This window comes from Lutzomyia longipalpis, chromosome 1 (genome assembly GCF_024334085.1).
Source record: "Lutzomyia longipalpis isolate SR_M1_2022 chromosome 1, ASM2433408v1".
Lineage (NCBI taxonomy): Eukaryota > Metazoa > Arthropoda > Insecta > Diptera > Psychodidae > Lutzomyia > Lutzomyia longipalpis.
The window spans coordinates 16652038-16669874 of NC_074707.1; the positions used below are offsets into that span (position 1 = coordinate 16652038).

Below are 17837 nucleotides of genomic sequence, written 5' to 3' on the forward strand. Positions count from 1 at the left end.
ATTGAGAAAAAAAAACATTAAAAGAAAATTATACATCCAGGAATAGAAGAAGTATTCATTAAAAACGGTTATGTGCAATATGTGTTTATGCTGAACTTTCATGTTAACTCCTCTTGTGTTAATTGTTAGTGCCTCTGTTTTACTACAAATTACAGTATTAAAAATTAATGAAAAGAAAAAATAGAATAACAAATTGTTTTAGATAATTTTTCAATTTATTTGCAATATAAAATTCAATTGAATGAAAAGAAAATCTATGAAATGGCATGAGAAATTGTGCGCCTTTTTACACGTTAAGTCTAATTATATTGAATACAATAAATTATATTCTACAAAATATCGAGCAGACTTTCATGCCATACATCTTGCACATTAAAGAAAGCTAAACTGTTGGCAATTTTTCACTGACAGAATATTAATTATTCTAGACATAACGTATACCTATTCAGAATTATTATTTACTCGTGTCCGTGTCCGTTGACTGAATGATCTCTCGTATGCTAAAAGCTCACACAGCACATCTTATTGATGTTGCTCACAATTTGTAAATCAAGAAGAAAAAGGCATAATTTTGTTCTTTTTAAAACTCAGCAAAAGTCCAAACTTGAGGAGCTCTCGTCTGCTGGAGAATATACATAGAATTTTGATGAATGACACATATATTTTCTTTCCTCTTTATCTCCCCCTCCTCATGCGAACGTGTTGGAATCTTCGTCAACGTTAATTCGTTGAAAATCTCCCATGTAAGCCTTTTTCGCTGAATAACACTGCGTGAATCACATTGTTCTACACCTTGAAGAGGTAGAAAAAAACGCAATGCTGCCGAGTTATAAATTCTTAGAGCGTACACGAAAATTAGGTATTACAATAAATGATAACCTGTCTGTTGTAGAGAGATCATCTGCAAGAGAACGTAATAACAAAAAAAATCAGTATCATGAACTAGCATAGGGCCATACTCACAAAAATTGCTTGAATTGATGATTGTTCCCTGTCTGACACAGCAACAAGTACCCGAACGTTGACCTTCTGGCCAATAATTGAGTATTACAATTTTTATAAGAACCTTTTTTTTGTAGTTTTGCCTTTTTGCATGAAATTGCTTTTATGCTGAGAAAACATTGATTTTTTTCCAGAGCATGAGAAGTATATTATGATGATGAAAGAAGAATAGTCAGGTAAAAAAAAGAAGAAATTATACAGCAAAAAATGTCACCTCAGTAAATTGCCGTGTCAGTTGATTACATATATTATATGTACATTTATGTATTAATTATTGCACGGCAAACATTATATTTTCAGCATAAAAAGCCAGGAAATCTAATAAAATTACACGCAGATGAGAAAGTCAATAAAATTCCATAAAAGAAATCAACAGAAGATCGTAATGAAGAGGTTTATAAAGCTCTTCACACCTTTAATAGATAGATAGACATCTTCACTTTCGGATTCCTTCAACGACTGAGATGAAATAATTATCTTACCCTTATTGTTAGACCTTTAGATCGATTGTTAATAAAAAATTCTGCTGAGAATTTTAGGAGGAAAAGCAAATTCTAAAATTTTAATCTGTTGAGAGACTTTCTTATCAAAGAAATGGTTAAATATTAAAGGGTATAAGTAGAGCTAAAAAGGATAATTTAAGAATATTTTTTACAATTTAAAAAAATTGAAAAGAAACTTCTCATGCCAAGTTTTAATTGAACCGCATAAAATTAAAGAAACAAATTTTAATATTCCTTACGAAAGGAGATTATTCGTTTCTATTATAGGCGAAAACACCATTCTGGAAAGCAATTGTGACACACATAATCATGAGAAAAAAAATCAAAAAATCCCCATATGGACTTACATTCATTTTTCATTAAGAATAGATGAGACAAGACGGTAAATATTTGTCTAAAAATGGGAATAATGACGTCACTAATTGTTTTTCTATTTAATTTTTTAATGTATGAATCATTCATGCTTATAATTCGTCTGTGATTTTTTACAATTATTATTATGCTCCTTGGAATAAAATGGACAAAAAACACGAAAATGACGTCATTGTTTTGATTTTTCAGTAAATGCTTTGTTGGCTTTTTTCAGCTCATCACAGTGCAAAATGGAAAGTCTTTTATGATTTCTGAATCTTTTTTTTTTAATTCTCTACAAAATTGCGCTTATCTTGATTTTTCCTCGAATAAGAGTTTTTCCATACAGAAACGAATAAACTCCCTTTTAGCATGCTGTAAAAACTAGGATTCACAGTAAGATTAAAATTCAAAACCAAAACTACAGTTTTAACGGAAAGTTGTTTAATTTATGCAACAATTTACCTTCTCGTTGACAATCTCTTAGTTCTCAATGACTTAATCTTAAAGATTTAAGGTTTAATAACTAGATAAATTTCTGTATTATTTCCATGGAATTTTTTTCTCGCAAGTCATTCGCAAATGATGTAAAATCGGTTTGAAAATCAATAAAAGATAATTCTTATGGGCATACCAAAGAGAAGCAGTATTGTCTGGCAATTTGATATACTTTCATGTGTTACTTGAGATTTATAGCGTCGCGAATTAATCTGTGAAATTTATTAATGGATGCCCTCAATGGCAACTCAATAAATTTGCCATGTGGAACCAAAGGCAAATAGATACTAATAGTATGAACTCACAAAAAGATTGTGACTTAAGATTATCCGTGGGCGGCATGACTCTTTGGCCCCACAGCACTGTTGCGCTTTTTTGCGTGGGTTGTGCAGTTTAGCTCTTTTTTTTCGTTCTTTATTCGCCCCTGAGGTATATAACGTCGGGCGAGACAGATAGTGCGAACAAAAAGTGAAATTGAGAGTGTACAGAGACACAAATATTTGTCATTAAAAAGGAAAGAAAAATTAATCACAGACGGACGACGGAATGCAAAACTCATCCCACTTGAGTTGTGTGAGGATAAAATCTTCCGCATGAAGGAGGAGTTGTTTTGTATATACATATAAATTATTTGCCGTGGCATTTGGTTGTAATGAAAAGAGCGAGTTTCTCTGCTGCAAAATTATGCTGGGGAGATCCTTCTAATTAATTTCCCAGCAATTTAGTGAAAATTTCAGCTTCCTCCCCATTTCCCAGTTGACTGCCCTGAATGCCATATAATTATCTCATCGATAGTGCCTGTCAATACACTATATGAGATGAGGAGGAAATCGAAAGTGATTTTCACTCTCATTTGAATAAAAGTGGCAGATTGCATGGAGAAATTGTTGACGTCGCGGAGCCCCGCAGGAGAATTGTGTGTGTGTGGAAGCCGCGCGTCATCCGTGGATGATGGATGTCTCGGAATGGCACGCAATCAATCGCTAATCGTTCCATTCAGTGATTTCCTCGCCGATTGAGTGACCGCCTGAAACTGGTCAGACCATCAGACAAAATTGCAAGTTGCGTCAGCTGCAGCAGCTTTTCCGACTTCTTCACTCCACGGGGAATTTGTATGTTTTAGCCTCACCGCGAGACAGACACCATTGCACCACACACTCTATCTGCTTCAGAGAGTTTAAAATCTTTGTTATTTTTTTTCTTCTCACGCATTTAATAACCAAAATAAATGCGCTGGAAGAGGTGTAAAATTTTTTAAGCTTAAAGTTTTGCTTGATTGACGAGATATTGATGAAATTGTAGGTAATTCAAGCTGAACTTTTATAATACCTATACTCCATAAAAAAATTGGAGAGCTTTTTAAAAGTTCACGGTGTCACGCGTTCATTTGTTTAATTTTTTATGCGAAATACTGGAATTTTGGCTTTTATGTATATTTATTGCTCAGATTTTAAAGTCATAGTTTTATCCTTAAAATTTGAAGGATTTATTGATTTTATTCCAGAAGGATTTAAATTTTTTTGAGTGCGATTAAGGTGTATATAAAATGAGTTTAAAGAATTATTAATTTGAATTTAAAACTGTCAAAATTGATCCGTGAAGGACTCTCCCTATAGAAAATCTTGTATTTCAAAATATTTGTAACAGCCTTATCATACAACAGCTTCAGGATTTGATCTTTTTGGATGTTAGGCGATCATCAAAACACTAAAATTAACTTTCAAAATTCTTCTTTACATTTAGAATTAAATTGGTTTTAATACAAAACAAAAAATTTTTAATGAAATTTCTGATGATTTTGCTTGAATTTGTAAGAATTTTGATTGGATTTATTTAACAACAGGAATTACTTTAAAAAACTATTTGAAAAGCAGTTTAATTCTAAATGAAAGCGAGAAGGTAAAAGTAATAAATATTAAAACAGACCTAAATCCTGGGTTAAATAAATTCTCAGAGTATCAATAATTTTTTTTTACATGTAAAGTCCTTAAAAGGATATTTTTGTGGTTTTGATCACTTTTTTTTCTAAGTATCGTTCAATTCTTAATTTATTTCTTATTCTGATAAAGTCTTAGATCCTGAAGGAAACTATTTTTTTGTAATATGTATAAATATTTATCATAAATATCTAATTCTTCGACATTCACATTCTTCCGTTTCCACATAAATCACCAATATGCAATTTGTGATCAACAAAAATATTGCAATGAAGAAATTCTCACTTTTGCAGCAAAGCAACAACCAAATCTCTAACATTGATCCACAAAGTCGGCGTCTGTTGAGCTTTATGCTAATCCTTAAGCAAAAAATTATGTTTAACTCACTCCTTCGTTGCATAAATATGAGACTTTGTGGTAGAATAACAAACTAAAAGAGCTGCACATATAAAATCTTGATTATTCCTTGCAGTATAATCTCGTTTATTGCGATATAGACTTACTGACGCGAGTAAAGTATAAAATTTAACACGAATGATTAGATCAAATATTGAGCAACCAGTTATATATAATGAATACTAAAATGAAACTCTATCTGGGATTTTGCAGAAAACGGAAGAGAGATCAGTCCAAGTGGCAGTGAGACTTCATCGAACGCTGGAATTGGCTGAGGATCGATTCTTTATTATAACATGTGGCAAAACTGGATTTGCAAGGTAAATGCGCGAGACACTCAAAGAAAATCTCTATTTGACGGTGACATTTTGAGAATTTCACATTAAATGACTTTCGTGCGAGGTGTTGGGGAGTTTTTTTCTTCAAGCATCATCTCCGTGGTGCCTGTCCCGGAAAGGCCTGAGGCGCAAAATTCGAATGTTCTCTCTTTGAAAGAGAGATAGACACCCAAACGGTCAATGATCTATTGATCTGGCCGATTTGCCTTATTGGGTGGCTCACACGATTTATTTGTCTTCCCAGAACGTATATTTATATTCCTTTAAAATCGATTCCATTTATCTTTCACCAGATAAGCGAAAACCCATTGAAATTCCGTGCAATGTGCAACTATGTAAGTGTGGTATTTTGTCATTCAGCTTGCACAATGGGCTCATGTGAGAATTATGAGAACAAGAGGGTTTGAAGCTTAATTCCGGTAAAAGAAAATATGCTTAGATTTTATTTTCTTTGATTTGAATTTTGTTGAATTCAGAGCAAGAATTTTCTTAGAAGGGATACGATTTTACAAAATTTCTACAGTTCTTAGTCAGGATAAAACTTAAATATTTGAAGGAAAAAAAGATTTTTTTTTATGAAAAAATGTTTAACTGAAGAAAATTCTTTTCATTTCCTTATCCTTCGTTTTTTTATTAATTCATTAATTTATTAACAGCTTCTGTTCTTGTAAGTTCAAAGATCAATGTCCCCGTAATTTTCAAAAGAGTCTCATTTACTCGATTTATTTTAAGTGATTCAAACTAAAACATACGCCTTGGACATGACATCGAGTTTTATCATAAACTTCGTTGCACAGCAATAACTTAGATAAATGTCTATTTTTTATTACATGAAATACAATTTTCCATCGTTCAAATAGTTTTAAACAATATGTATTCCGTAAACACCTTTTTCCGTTCCAAGAAATGAATCAGATTTGTGTGCAAACATTGCAAGAAATAAATTGAGGTTGAGAAAAAATATCAATGAATGTAAAATTGAATTTTATAGTATGAATAGCTTAAAAATATAATAAATATAGGAATCGCCTTGCAATGACACGTAACTCATGAAATCATGGCAGAAAAAAGATAATTTGAAATTCATTCGTACCTCTCTGTGTAGTGAAAAAAAACTCCCATGGAATAAGTGTTAAAGATTTTCCAATCGATTTAGCAATTTGCACAAGAAATTATCCTACATGGCGCAATTGGTTGAATCTTCGCCAAAAATAAATTGTTGGGTATTCATTGCTTGTGGGAAGCGCACAAGAAGATGCGCATGAGTTATGAAATTGCTGTATGATTATTTGTTCGAATTGTGCGAGAATAATTCACATAATTATTGTTTTTTTTTCTATGGCGTATTCTCCACTCATGTAGGGACGACAACACCCACGTGGCCCTCAAGTTTATGGACAGCAATGAACGCCGCGTGCGGGAAACGGTGTATGGGCGCGAGTACACAATTAAAGCTGAACTCACGCAGCCAAATTCCACGCGTGACATTCGCGTGAGGAATTGCTTTGCCTTCAGCAAGCGCAACACGAGCATACCGCTAATTGATGATCGTGGTTGCCCGCTTGATAACAACATTATCACGCGCTTCCGCACAAATAACGATGGGACGTCATCAACTGCAATTCTCAAGTCCATGTTCAAGTTCCCAGAAGGATCTGAGGTGCATCTACAGTGTGACGTTGTGGCTTGCAGGGCAGGATCAACGTGTCCTGCTGAGGCTACCTGCACGGGAGACGCTTCAGCGTATACGAAATCAGGACGAGCCCTTGGGCAGACTGATGAGGGAGTTATGCTGGCAGCTACCACTGTTTTTGTACTTGATCCAGCTGATGCGCCACGTGAGTAATTTTTTTTATTAACCCTTCTTAAGGCTTTTCGTAGCCTAAAATTAGTTTTATGCAATTTTTTTTAAATGGAAGAATAACGTTTAAAACCAGCAAGAAAAAAATTAATCAAAACTTATCCAGTGGAAATTTGATTTAATAAACCTGACGAGTGATTTAAAAGAACTCGAAATGTCATTGAAAATTGATTGCTGCAAATTTAATGTCTTTTACAAATAAGAAAAGAAATCATTAAAATTATTAGGTAAAATTTTAGTGTCCAAAATGAAGCAGAAAAACATGCATCTTATGACATTTCTTTCCTAACGCTTGACGTTTCTTTTATATCATCTAATATATGTATATATATTTTTTAATTTAACGTTTGTAATTTTTTTCTTGCCTTTTCTATAACTATATTTTTTCTATCGATTGATGTTTATTTTCTAACGTTTAATGTTTATTATTAGGAGCATGACATTTTTTTCTTACATTTAACATTTCTTTTTAACTATTCAAAATTTTTAACGTTAAAAAATCTGAACTATCTCAATATTTTAATGAGTTTGGACGGTTCAGACACTCAAATATCGTCCTTAACTACGTTATTATATAATATCAGTCTCTAAAAATTTAATCAAAAATATAAGAAAAATATTTGAAAGCATAAAAAGGTCTTCTAGCGTCAAATATAATAATTTTTCAAAGCAGAATAAAAATAATTGCAAAGAATTTTGAATAATAATTCTCATTGTTAAATTGCAAATTAATGTGTCTTTTTATTCAAATTTAATCAATTCAAAACACAATAATACCTCAAATCAATGTCATAGTTTTTTGACAAATTAGTGGGCAAATGAACAATGATAACAAAATTCTAAATAATTATGCACAGAGAAAGGAAATTTCAGTTAAAATTCAATGTCAGACAAAATGTTTGAATATGATTTTTTTATTATTCAAAAAATCATATCGTTTTATATTCCCAACAATGCAATGGGGGGATAGAGTCTATAAAAAAGGTATAAATGGAAGCATTTTGTTATACCTGCGACTTGAGAGCTATAATTTTCTTTAATTGTACTTCTTTACTTGAGACAAATTATAAAACAGCATTCTATGTACACAGTTTAACGAGATCTCTCCACTCTCTTAGATTCTTTTGCGCGAGTGTGTTTTAGAGAAGACCCAGATAGTTCTTCTTATTTTCTACTAATTCAACGGGGAGGCGCGAGATAAGAGAGAACACGAGAAGAAATGTTATGTTGGCATCCAGTTAGGAGAGCAAAATCGCATTTAGAACTCGTGTTTGTTTTCATTATGATTCCACCTTCAATTTACACCGCGCGATTCCTTCGCAGCTTCATGCGAATATCTCACGTGTTTTGCACCAAAGTCAGTGAATCCGCCAAATGCTCTTGGCACATTCTTCCTTGATTCCCCCTCATTTAATGCATTTTCAGATTTAATTGCAGTTTTCCAATCTCTTCTCTTCCTTTCTCCCTCCCTCTCGTGGAAAGATTTCTTCTTCTCTATTTTTTTTCTTATTAAATTCATTTAGGAGAAATGACCACATAGATGCACCTTTCAATTTAAAATTTATGATGCAATTTACATAATGTTACAGCAATTTGCTCCAGCTGGGCTTTGTTCGCAATGCCTCACTGCGTACACTGTCCTTTGCCTTTGAAAGATCTTTTCATACAACATATAAAACAAGGAAATCTCTTTTTAGCTGTGTATCTTTCAGACACAGCTTTTGTGTACCGAGCAAAATCGAAAGTCGTCAGATCGGGCTCAAACTTGGGATGAGCACGAATTAGGGTCCCCACATTCCAAAAAACGTATGCGCCAAAAAAAAATTTTTCCGGCCGTCCGTCCGTCCGTCCGGCCGTAGTACAACGCTAAATTGCAAGAGAACGGTAATAGATAGAGACTTGCGGTAAACGGCAAAGTCTAAATATCGACTGGAAGACATCCGATTATGATGTCAAATTTTACCCCCCACCCCCCCGTCCGCCATTTTGGATAACCTCAAAATTTTCTTTTCGCTATATCTCAGCCCCTATTATAGCTAAAAATCTGAAATTTTGGTATGTTGTAGGGGCCATCAAGAGCTTTCCAACGATACCTCATTTTCGAAAATCGGTTAAGCCGTTTAGTCAATATGGCCGCCACAAATTTTCATCGAAAATCGACCATAACTCGAAAACGGCTTGACCGATTTTGATCAACCCGGGGTCAAATGAAAGATCTCAACAAACCCTACAACTTTCTAGAACATCCGAAGTTTCAAAAGTGACCGCTAGGGGGCCAAAAATCGAAAACAAAATTTTCGATTAGTTTTCGATGAATATCTCGAAAACGGCGACATAAATTTTTTTCATTTTTTGATATGTTATAGCTGACCATATTATCTAGCTCCATGCCAAAAATGAAGAAAATCTATAGATCCGTTCTCGAGATATAGCCTTCCAAATTTGACATATCATATCTCGGGTTCTACAAGTCCGATCTTGATCAACTCAAGCGCAAATGAAAGGTTTCGTTAAAGCCTACAAATGTCTAGAACATTGCAACTTCGAGAAATGACCGCAAGAGGCGCTACAATCAAAAACAAAGTTTTCGAAAATTTCGAACTCGAATTTTTCGAAAATGGCGACATAAATTTTTTTCATTTTTCGATATGTTATAGCTGACTTCAAGACCTTTCAAACAAAAAAAAATTTATGAAAATCTATGGATCCGTTCTCGAGATATGGCCTTTTAAAGATTTCTTAGGGTATGACTTTTCTACGTTCTCCGACTTTGCGCGTATTTAAGTTAATTCGCATTCTAGTTTGCTCTCACAAAATTGGTACACTGAAAGAAACACAGCTCTCGTAAGCTTGGTCAGCTTACCAGTACATTTTATTTTTGCTACTTCTGCTACTTTATTTTTTGATATCCAATTCCACAAGGAAGTAAATATTATTTTAAAAGAATCATTTGCAATGCTCATTCCAATGCCTAATGCTTAATTCATTATTTTGAGTCATTTTGAATTCATTTTAATTTTTTTTTCGAGAGAGAATATTCTTGCTCATAAAAGAATATTACCTACACACAGAAAAAAAATGACAAAAAGTGGCAGTCAAATCGTCAATTTTTGCGAGTGGGCCACTCGCATAGACAAAATACGAATATTTCACTCGCACTCATTCGCACTATTTCTAGAAAATTTTCACATTTATTGGACCGAAATTGAACATTGAATTCTATAAATACTCATTTGCTCAATCACTTACACCAATTTAAAAGCAATATTTCTTCCATAAATAGCATTATTTGCCCAAAATAGATAAATAAAAATACAATATTAATTGATAAAATTGACGAGAAGAAAGCAAATGTTATAGCAGAAAAAAACATTTAAAAGGTTTCTTTCACAAACACTAGCGCCGCGCGGAAATTGGGCGGAATTACCAATTTTACACATGATTTTTATTTTGTTAATTTTTCATCTGGAAAAACTATTAAAACACCAAAAATCATTATCTGATCTCATGTAAAGGTCCACAAAAATAAAATTTCTTCTCGAAAACATAAATTTTCGCATATTTTTTAACCCTTGGAATGCGGAGCGGGGTCGTTGAACGACCCCAGCCCTATATTTCGTGCTATAACTTAATAAATATAAAAGATACCATTCCCATCTTTTGGAAATAAGTTCTTTGGTTATCTGAGGAGTTTGTGTAAAAATTTCAGCTCAATCCGACTACCACAAGAAAAGTTATTAAGGAAAATGTAGAAGAAGGGAATTCAAAAATTGGTGTAACGGTCATGCTGCGGAAAATTTCTTAGAATGAAGTTAGTCACATCATAAATCATATGGTTGAAGGGGGTTGAAGGGTTGTGTTTACTTTTTCACTTTACCTTCTCAGTGTCAGAATTATCGCGAATAAGTGACATAAACAACATAAAACATAATTATAAGCACATAAGTGTTGAAAAGAATAAAGAATTTTCTAGAAATATTGTCATTTATCACGGTGCGAGAAGTGAGGGGAATGTGGGGAAGTAGTGAAAAAAAATAGCAGTTGCGGTCAACTTCGTGGCAAATTTCTCACGAAGAAAGCGTGAAAAATGAGTGAAAAATGTTTTTCCCTAATATCTTATTCTGCGTGTTTCCGGGTGGCGAATTTGTGATGCAAGGGGCAAGAGGACTATATAAGGAATCTATAGGCACTAACCCGACAACTTCAGTTTGTATAATTTGGGAGAAAATTGGCCTTCTTTTTGGGGTCGTTCAACGACCCCACCTTCGCATTCTACGTAACTACCAAGGCCTCCGCATTCCAAAGGTTAAAGGATGTCACAACCATAGAAAAAATAATTTCTGCAACAGAATTTCATGACGATATGTCGTAGGATAATCCATACTTTTTCTTTTTTCGTCATTAAATAATTTCATAATGACTTTCAAAGTTTGAATTATTTTTTATAATTAAAAAAAAAAAACAAAAGTTAATTAATAGACCCTTAAATAAGGCTGTGTTACAAAATCTTACGTCGCAGGGTTACTTTAAGATAACTTGAACTACTTTAGAAAGGATATTTAAAAAATATCGTCAAAAACTAATTTAACTTGATAATGTTTCATAAGACATTAATTTAACTTTATAAAATAAAATTTAAGTCAATCGGACGAACAATCCTAAACCGAAATGTCCGATCATAAATATTAAAGCTTATTATAAGCTTAATGGTAAAATATGAAAGTATATTACATAATATGGTTACGTTGATCAATTTTAGATAAAAATTTTTAAGCAATTCAAAAATGGCCGCCATTTTATCCGAACTTTTTTCCAACAAATGTAATGTAAAATAAATATTTTATTTTACAACCACGCTTTTTGGATGATGTTTCTCACATTTCCCATAACCATAAACTTGTATTTCACGCGAATATTATTTTTTTTATTTTAATTATTAATTTATTTGTTTTAATTTAGGAAAATATAGATCTTATGAAATGTTATAAAGCCCTATTTTGTAGAATCAAGGATATGAATTTAAAAAAAATCAATAATAGTTTGGTATGCAAGATGGCGGTCAAAAGAATTTGAGGGCGAAATCCCGACTGAAAATCCTTTCTAAAGTAGCTCGTGTTATTTTAAAGTAGCACTTTGCGACATAAGATTTCGTAAAACAGCTTAATTTAATTTTCTATAAATAATTTTTGGGTTTTTTTTTTTTGTAATTATAAAAAAAATATTTGCAAAATTTTGTAAATGATTGGATATATTAAGAATTTATTCAATGACGAAAAGAGAAAAAGGTATGGATTATCCTATGACATGTCGTCACGAAATCTTTTTGCAGAAGTTAATCTTTCAATGGTGTAACATCTTTTATAAAATGACCCAAAATCATACGTGTATGATGAAAATGCTTTTTTGTTGCAGGAAAACCAGAAAAAAAACGTGTAAAAACGTTTTCTGGACTGAATATCTCATATACCACGTCTCTAGAAAATCGTGTCAGTGTTCTTTAGATGAGGCATTGCGGTAACGGCCAAATTGAAAATAAACAAGGAGCTTGTCAAAAAAAACCTGTCAAATGTTAGTGAGAAAGAAACTATCTACCATAGACTCGTAATAGTAATGTGCGAGTCTACCTGAGGCTCGCAGATTGAAACTGCGAACCATTTCACTCGCATTCACAAAATGCGAAAAATTTTTCTGTGTGTACTTAGGGAATTTAAGCAAATAAAAATGTCAGAATTAATGTTCTTGAGAGAATTGAGAGAATATTCTGTAATGCTATTCTCTTTGGTATTTCGCATTTTGTCTGCATACTTTATGCATAATTGCATAGAAGTTTATTGCAGAATGAATATAAAAAAGAGAATTTTCAAATTTACTTTTACAACCGTGACATGTTTTGCATTTTTATAATATTAGTGAGAATGAGAATTAATTAATTTAAATAGTTTTTTTTGGAATTAAAATTTTTAATAGTTTGTGAGGGGATTTGTTGAAAATTAATAATGAAGAGTGATGAGAAGGATTGGAAAAGGTATTTTTCATTAACTCTTTGATGTCATGTTTGACGCCAATCAATATCACATTACAGTTTTCGATTTCAGATTAAAATTAGGTAATTTTTTCTGAGTGTAAAAAAATAATTTTTAGGTATTATTCTTAACATATTTGATAAGATTAATTTGGGATATTAAAAAAGTCTAAATTGTTCTAATTTAGAATTTTTAAAATCATTTTTCAAGACAGAATAAGAATGGAAGAAAACAATGTTTTCTCTTTCTCACTCTTGATCACGTAGAAAATTGAAAATTTTCGAGCGTTTAAAAGCTTATCTGTGTGTTTAATTAATTAAATTTTGCCCTTCTTTGCAGTGGTTTCGCCAATTTGTGAAGAGGGTGGTGTTCGGCCAGCATGGCTTCTGTGGTTGACAATAGCACTGGGAGTCCTGTTTCTAATTATGCTGCTCATGAATATTTTCCTGTGCACAGCAATGAGTTGTAGTTGTGCGAGAACTGAGGTACGAAAACGCTTAATCTTTCGAACTATTTAGCACAGAAATAACAAAATTCTTTCACATTTTTCTCCTCTGCAGATTATCGAGAAGGAGCCATCAATAATTGAGGAGTACGATCCATACAGGAGTTGGCATGGAAGTCAATATGGGTCACGGTATTCCCTGCATGGACGTGATGTTGGACACAACAAGGGCTACACGAGTGGTGGATCCACAATCCACTCGAATAGGTCTGATCGCTATTAAAAGCCAAGGCAAATGAAACCCCTTCTCTTCCTTCCTCCCATTTTGCTCACTGCTGCATGAAAATCCATCCGCTCGCCCCTCAAGAATGCTAAAAACTCACCTCTCTGGCTCACTAACTACTGGATTGGTTTTCTCTTTTTCTTCTCTCAAATGAAAAGGAAGCAAAAAAAAATATGAGCGACCAACTAATCTAATGGGAGTGTTTAAAATCTGAATGATCTATCAGTTAACTTATTTTTATCTTTGGTGTTTGTTTCTTCTTCTTTTTGCGTGTGAATTTTGCGAAGTAATTGCATGAATGAAGACACCTGCAAAAGAGGCATTAACAGACGTTTAATATCCTTGTTGAAGGTCGTTACCAATTGACTCCGATCACTATGCTATTGTGCACTCTCGACCCGGATCTCGACACTCCGGTGCACCAGGCCATCGTTCACGGGGACCCCCCAGTAACTTATAAGTCACACACACATACACCACATCCTTGTATCTTGAACCACTCACCAATATTATGCAAAAAAAAAAAACAATTAAATAAAAAAAACATTAAACCCAGTGTCCATATTAGTAAGAATAAAAAAAAAACGAGCACTTCTCTCTCTCTCTTCACCTCCTTCACCTGATTTCACTGACCTATCTCCTCCAAGGCTCCACGCATGTACGTGGAAGCATTGACCAAACACTCTCCTAGCTCCCCCGCGATATGTGCTTGATCTCCGGCAATAAAAGTCCAACTAAACAAACAAAAATTAAGAAGAATTTTGTAAATATTAATTAAGATGCAATTAATGTAAAGCCACGAGAGTAATGCAATCACCTCATGCTTTTGTGTTTCGATTAATTCCTCCCACACTCTCTCTCTCTCTCTCTCAATGTTAAGCCTCCTCCTTTTTTTTGCACACAAACAACCCATCATGAAAGGATTCGTGTGCCCTCAAGCACATTATCTGCACCCACTCTGAAAATCATTTCTAAAAAAAAATCTTTCACAAAACCACCCTTCTCCCCTTCAAGCTGTACACCCCCTCACAACTTTTCCACCTGTAAAAAAAAACTTCCCACAGAATTAATGTTAAAAAAAAGAGAAATGTGTAATAAAATTCGAAAGAAAATACAAAGAAAATCCGTAGTGTAAAAAATGTAAGGTTCTAATAAAAGAGAAATTAGTAATTATCATATGACTTTTATTTCTTTTTTTGCTTTCTTGGTGAAAAAAGAAGAACATTCCACTGTTTGAAAATTCATCTGCAGGTGAAATATAAAATATTCTTATTTTTGTGATGATATTGGCATTTCTGCGCAGCACCTTGCCCAAGACCTTGCTTCTCTTTTGAGGTGAGACAAATTAATATTTTAAGAGGTAGTCCATGTGACGTTTTCTTTTAAATTAATAAATAAAATCATTGAAAAATTAATTTTTATATAGGAAAATAAGACGTTAATTTAAGGATATTCGTCTCATGACGTCCTTTTAGGAAATATAAATAATGCAGATAATTTTATAAAATATAAAAAATGAATCAAAAATCGCTAAAGAAATTTTCCATGTTCTAGGGAAATGTTCGGCAAAAATTTACCCAAAATACAAACTCTGCTATTATTGTCTCTCTAAATGAAAGAAACAATCGCGCTTATGTTTCTTCTGTCGATGAGTTTTCACCGTTTTCACAAAGTCTTTGAAACATTTTTTAAAAGCTCAAAACATTTTGTTTAAAATTGCTTTACTTGTGAATTTTTATGTAAAAATCATCTATGAAATATTTGCGAGAATGTTTCAAACGTTTAGAGAGCTTAAAACTCCTCTTTAAATGTATGAAACATTCGCAGTAATGTTTCTTTGCTGAGTTTCGACGGAGATACAATTTACATTTAGATTTCAATTTAAATTTTTCAATTAAAAATGATTTACTTATAAATTTTTATGTAAAAATCATATATGAAATATTATCGCACATATTTCGCAAGCTTAAATAGATTGAAAAAACACGAAAGTGACGTCACTGTTTGCATTTTTGCCAATTTTTTGCTCCACATTTCCTCAGTAATTAAATTAATAATCAAAAATTGCGTTTTTTGCTGAAACAAGCTTGAAACATAGGTGAAATAAGTCACAAGGAATACCTCAATTAAAGCAAAAATTCCATTATAGGGGTCGATTCTGTCTAAAATCTTTTCATTTCTTACAACTTAAAAGTTTCTACAATATTTTGACAAACTTTTAAATCATTCTATTGTCTTTCCATACAAAAAATAAACGATAAAATAATCAAAAAATTCCTTAAAATGATTAAAGAAAGAAACAAACTTGTAAAATCTTTTATGATAAAATTATAAAAAAAATAAAAGATTTTTAATAGAATCCACCCCATATTGTTTTTGAAACCTTTTTTATGGTAACTTCTGGTTATGATTTATTGCATTTCAAAAGGTTATTTTGTAGACATTATGTTTCACGTGTGATATTCCATTTAGCAAATTGTATGTAGTTTAATAAAAAGTTCTTATATAGTTTGATTTGTAAAATTGTTATCAAGTCCGTTGATTTTCTTCCATATACTATTTTTATGTATTTTAAAAATCGATATTGATGATTTTAAAAGTCATTACAATTGATTCTCTCCACAAATCCTTCATTTTATATAAATGTTTTTGATATTTTTCTTTCAAAATTTATTCTTTTTTTTTAATATTCTTTCAAATACGCTTGAGTTGATTATTGTGTAATTTATCTAATATTTTTTGCATCACAACTGGATGTTTCTCTTTCACTCTCATCAATGTGATAATTTAGTCCATAATTTCTTTATTTATTTTTTCCATTAAATCATTAAGAGTATTTCCTTTATTAAATTTATTTCAATACCTTATGTAGAGTATATAATAATAATATATTTTGAGATGTATTAAAAAACTTTCATCAAAGGTCCGCAATAAAAGTCTTAAAATTTTCTTTTCATTCCATTTTACGCAAAAAAATCCCCCCTTAAATGGGGCGGGGGAGTTCAAAAAGTTTTCTCTTTCATTGAGTATTGCCAAAGAAAAGTTTTTTTTTTTTTAAAGACACTTTAGTGCGCAAAAAATGCAAAATAAACTTTTCATTCCCTTTTAAAGTTTTGCTTGAATTCATATTTTATTAAAAAAAAGAAAGAATTGCTCATTTGTAATTCAATAAAATAAATTTAAGTACTAATTTCTGTAAAATAAATGATTAAAATAATTTAACTAAAATTAAACATATCTTCACACAAATTTCAAATAAATTCACAGTATTTTATATAATAAGAATTTGCTAAAAATATTCCCTCTGAAATCATTAAATTTGAACGAATAAAAAAAAGAACTTTGTACAGTAAACTCTTGATAAAAAATTGCAACAAAATTAAGAAAAAAATTGCTAAAATCAATTAAATTGAAATCTTAAAAAATGTAAAATTCAGTGACTCTGCTCAATTTTATCGTAGAGCTCAATTAATCTTTGGCAAACCATAATATTAAAGCCAGATGAGACATTTTCGAAAATCAATTCAGACTTTTCCACCTTCTCGCATTCGGTTGTCTTGAGATTTGCAAAGAAAAATTTATACTTGCTCAGAACATTCCTCTCCAATTCCGTGTTGTTGTTGCAGAAGAATAGCACATAGGCCAGCTGGATGATGTAGAAGTCAAGATCAGCCAGAAAGTATTCTTCCAGCAATTTTACATCCCACTTTGCCACGATAAAACGCACAAAAATCTCCTGAACGAAGATTTTTATGTCCTCCATGTGAATTGGGATGAGATTTTCATCTTTTGTGAAGTGTTCAAAGAGCAAAATTGCCTTTTGTGCATCACAGCATTCCCCTAGACACATCCGGAAAGCATCCACGTACCTGAAAACCCGAGAAAATATTGCGTAAAAATTAAAATTTTCTTTCTTTCAATATCCAGTGGCGTAGGCATAGAGAATGTTTGAGGTGTTTAAGTGTAAAAATAATCAAGAATTAAAAAAATATATATTTGTAGTCTGAAAATTTAATTGCATTCGTTTAAAAAATTCTAACGTTATAAATGAAACGTCAAACTTTGAAAAATATGACAAGTGTTTGACATTTAAACATTTGACATTTTTTCTGTTAGGCGTGTTTTATTGAAACGTTAAATTTTTATCTAATTTTTAAATCCTGCTTTTTTTTAAACATTTCTTTTTAAATGTCTGACATT

General features: G+C 32.1%; 2 protein-coding genes across 5 annotated transcripts in view; one reads left to right on the top strand and one right to left on the bottom strand.

The window, feature by feature from the left end:
• The window catches only part of LOC129793528 (uncharacterized), a 27869-nt gene extending 13059 nt beyond the window's left edge, over positions 1–14810 (top strand). For 2 of the 3 annotated variants that reach the window (XM_055833634.1, XM_055833643.1), the window contains exons 4-8: positions 4901–5007; positions 6388–6863; positions 13249–13394; positions 13470–13621; positions 13989–14810. In XM_055833634.1, coding sequence (XP_055689609.1) covers positions 4901–5007; positions 6388–6863; positions 13249–13394; positions 13470–13621; positions 13989–14097 — 990 coding nt within the window. In that variant the 3' untranslated portion in view covers positions 14098–14810. Of the gene's footprint in view, positions 1–4900; positions 5008–6387; positions 6864–13248; positions 13395–13469 lie in introns of all 3 variants that reach the window. The other variant, XM_055833651.1, reaches the window with a different exon arrangement.
• The window catches only part of LOC129793513 (uncharacterized), a 16878-nt gene continuing 13841 nt past the window's right edge, over positions 14801–17837 (bottom strand). For both annotated transcript variants that reach the window (XM_055833622.1, XM_055833613.1), the window contains exon 12: positions 14801–17506. In XM_055833622.1, coding sequence (XP_055689597.1) covers positions 17071–17506 — 436 coding nt within the window. In that variant the 3' untranslated portion in view covers positions 14801–17070. The remainder of the gene's footprint in view (positions 17507–17837) is intronic.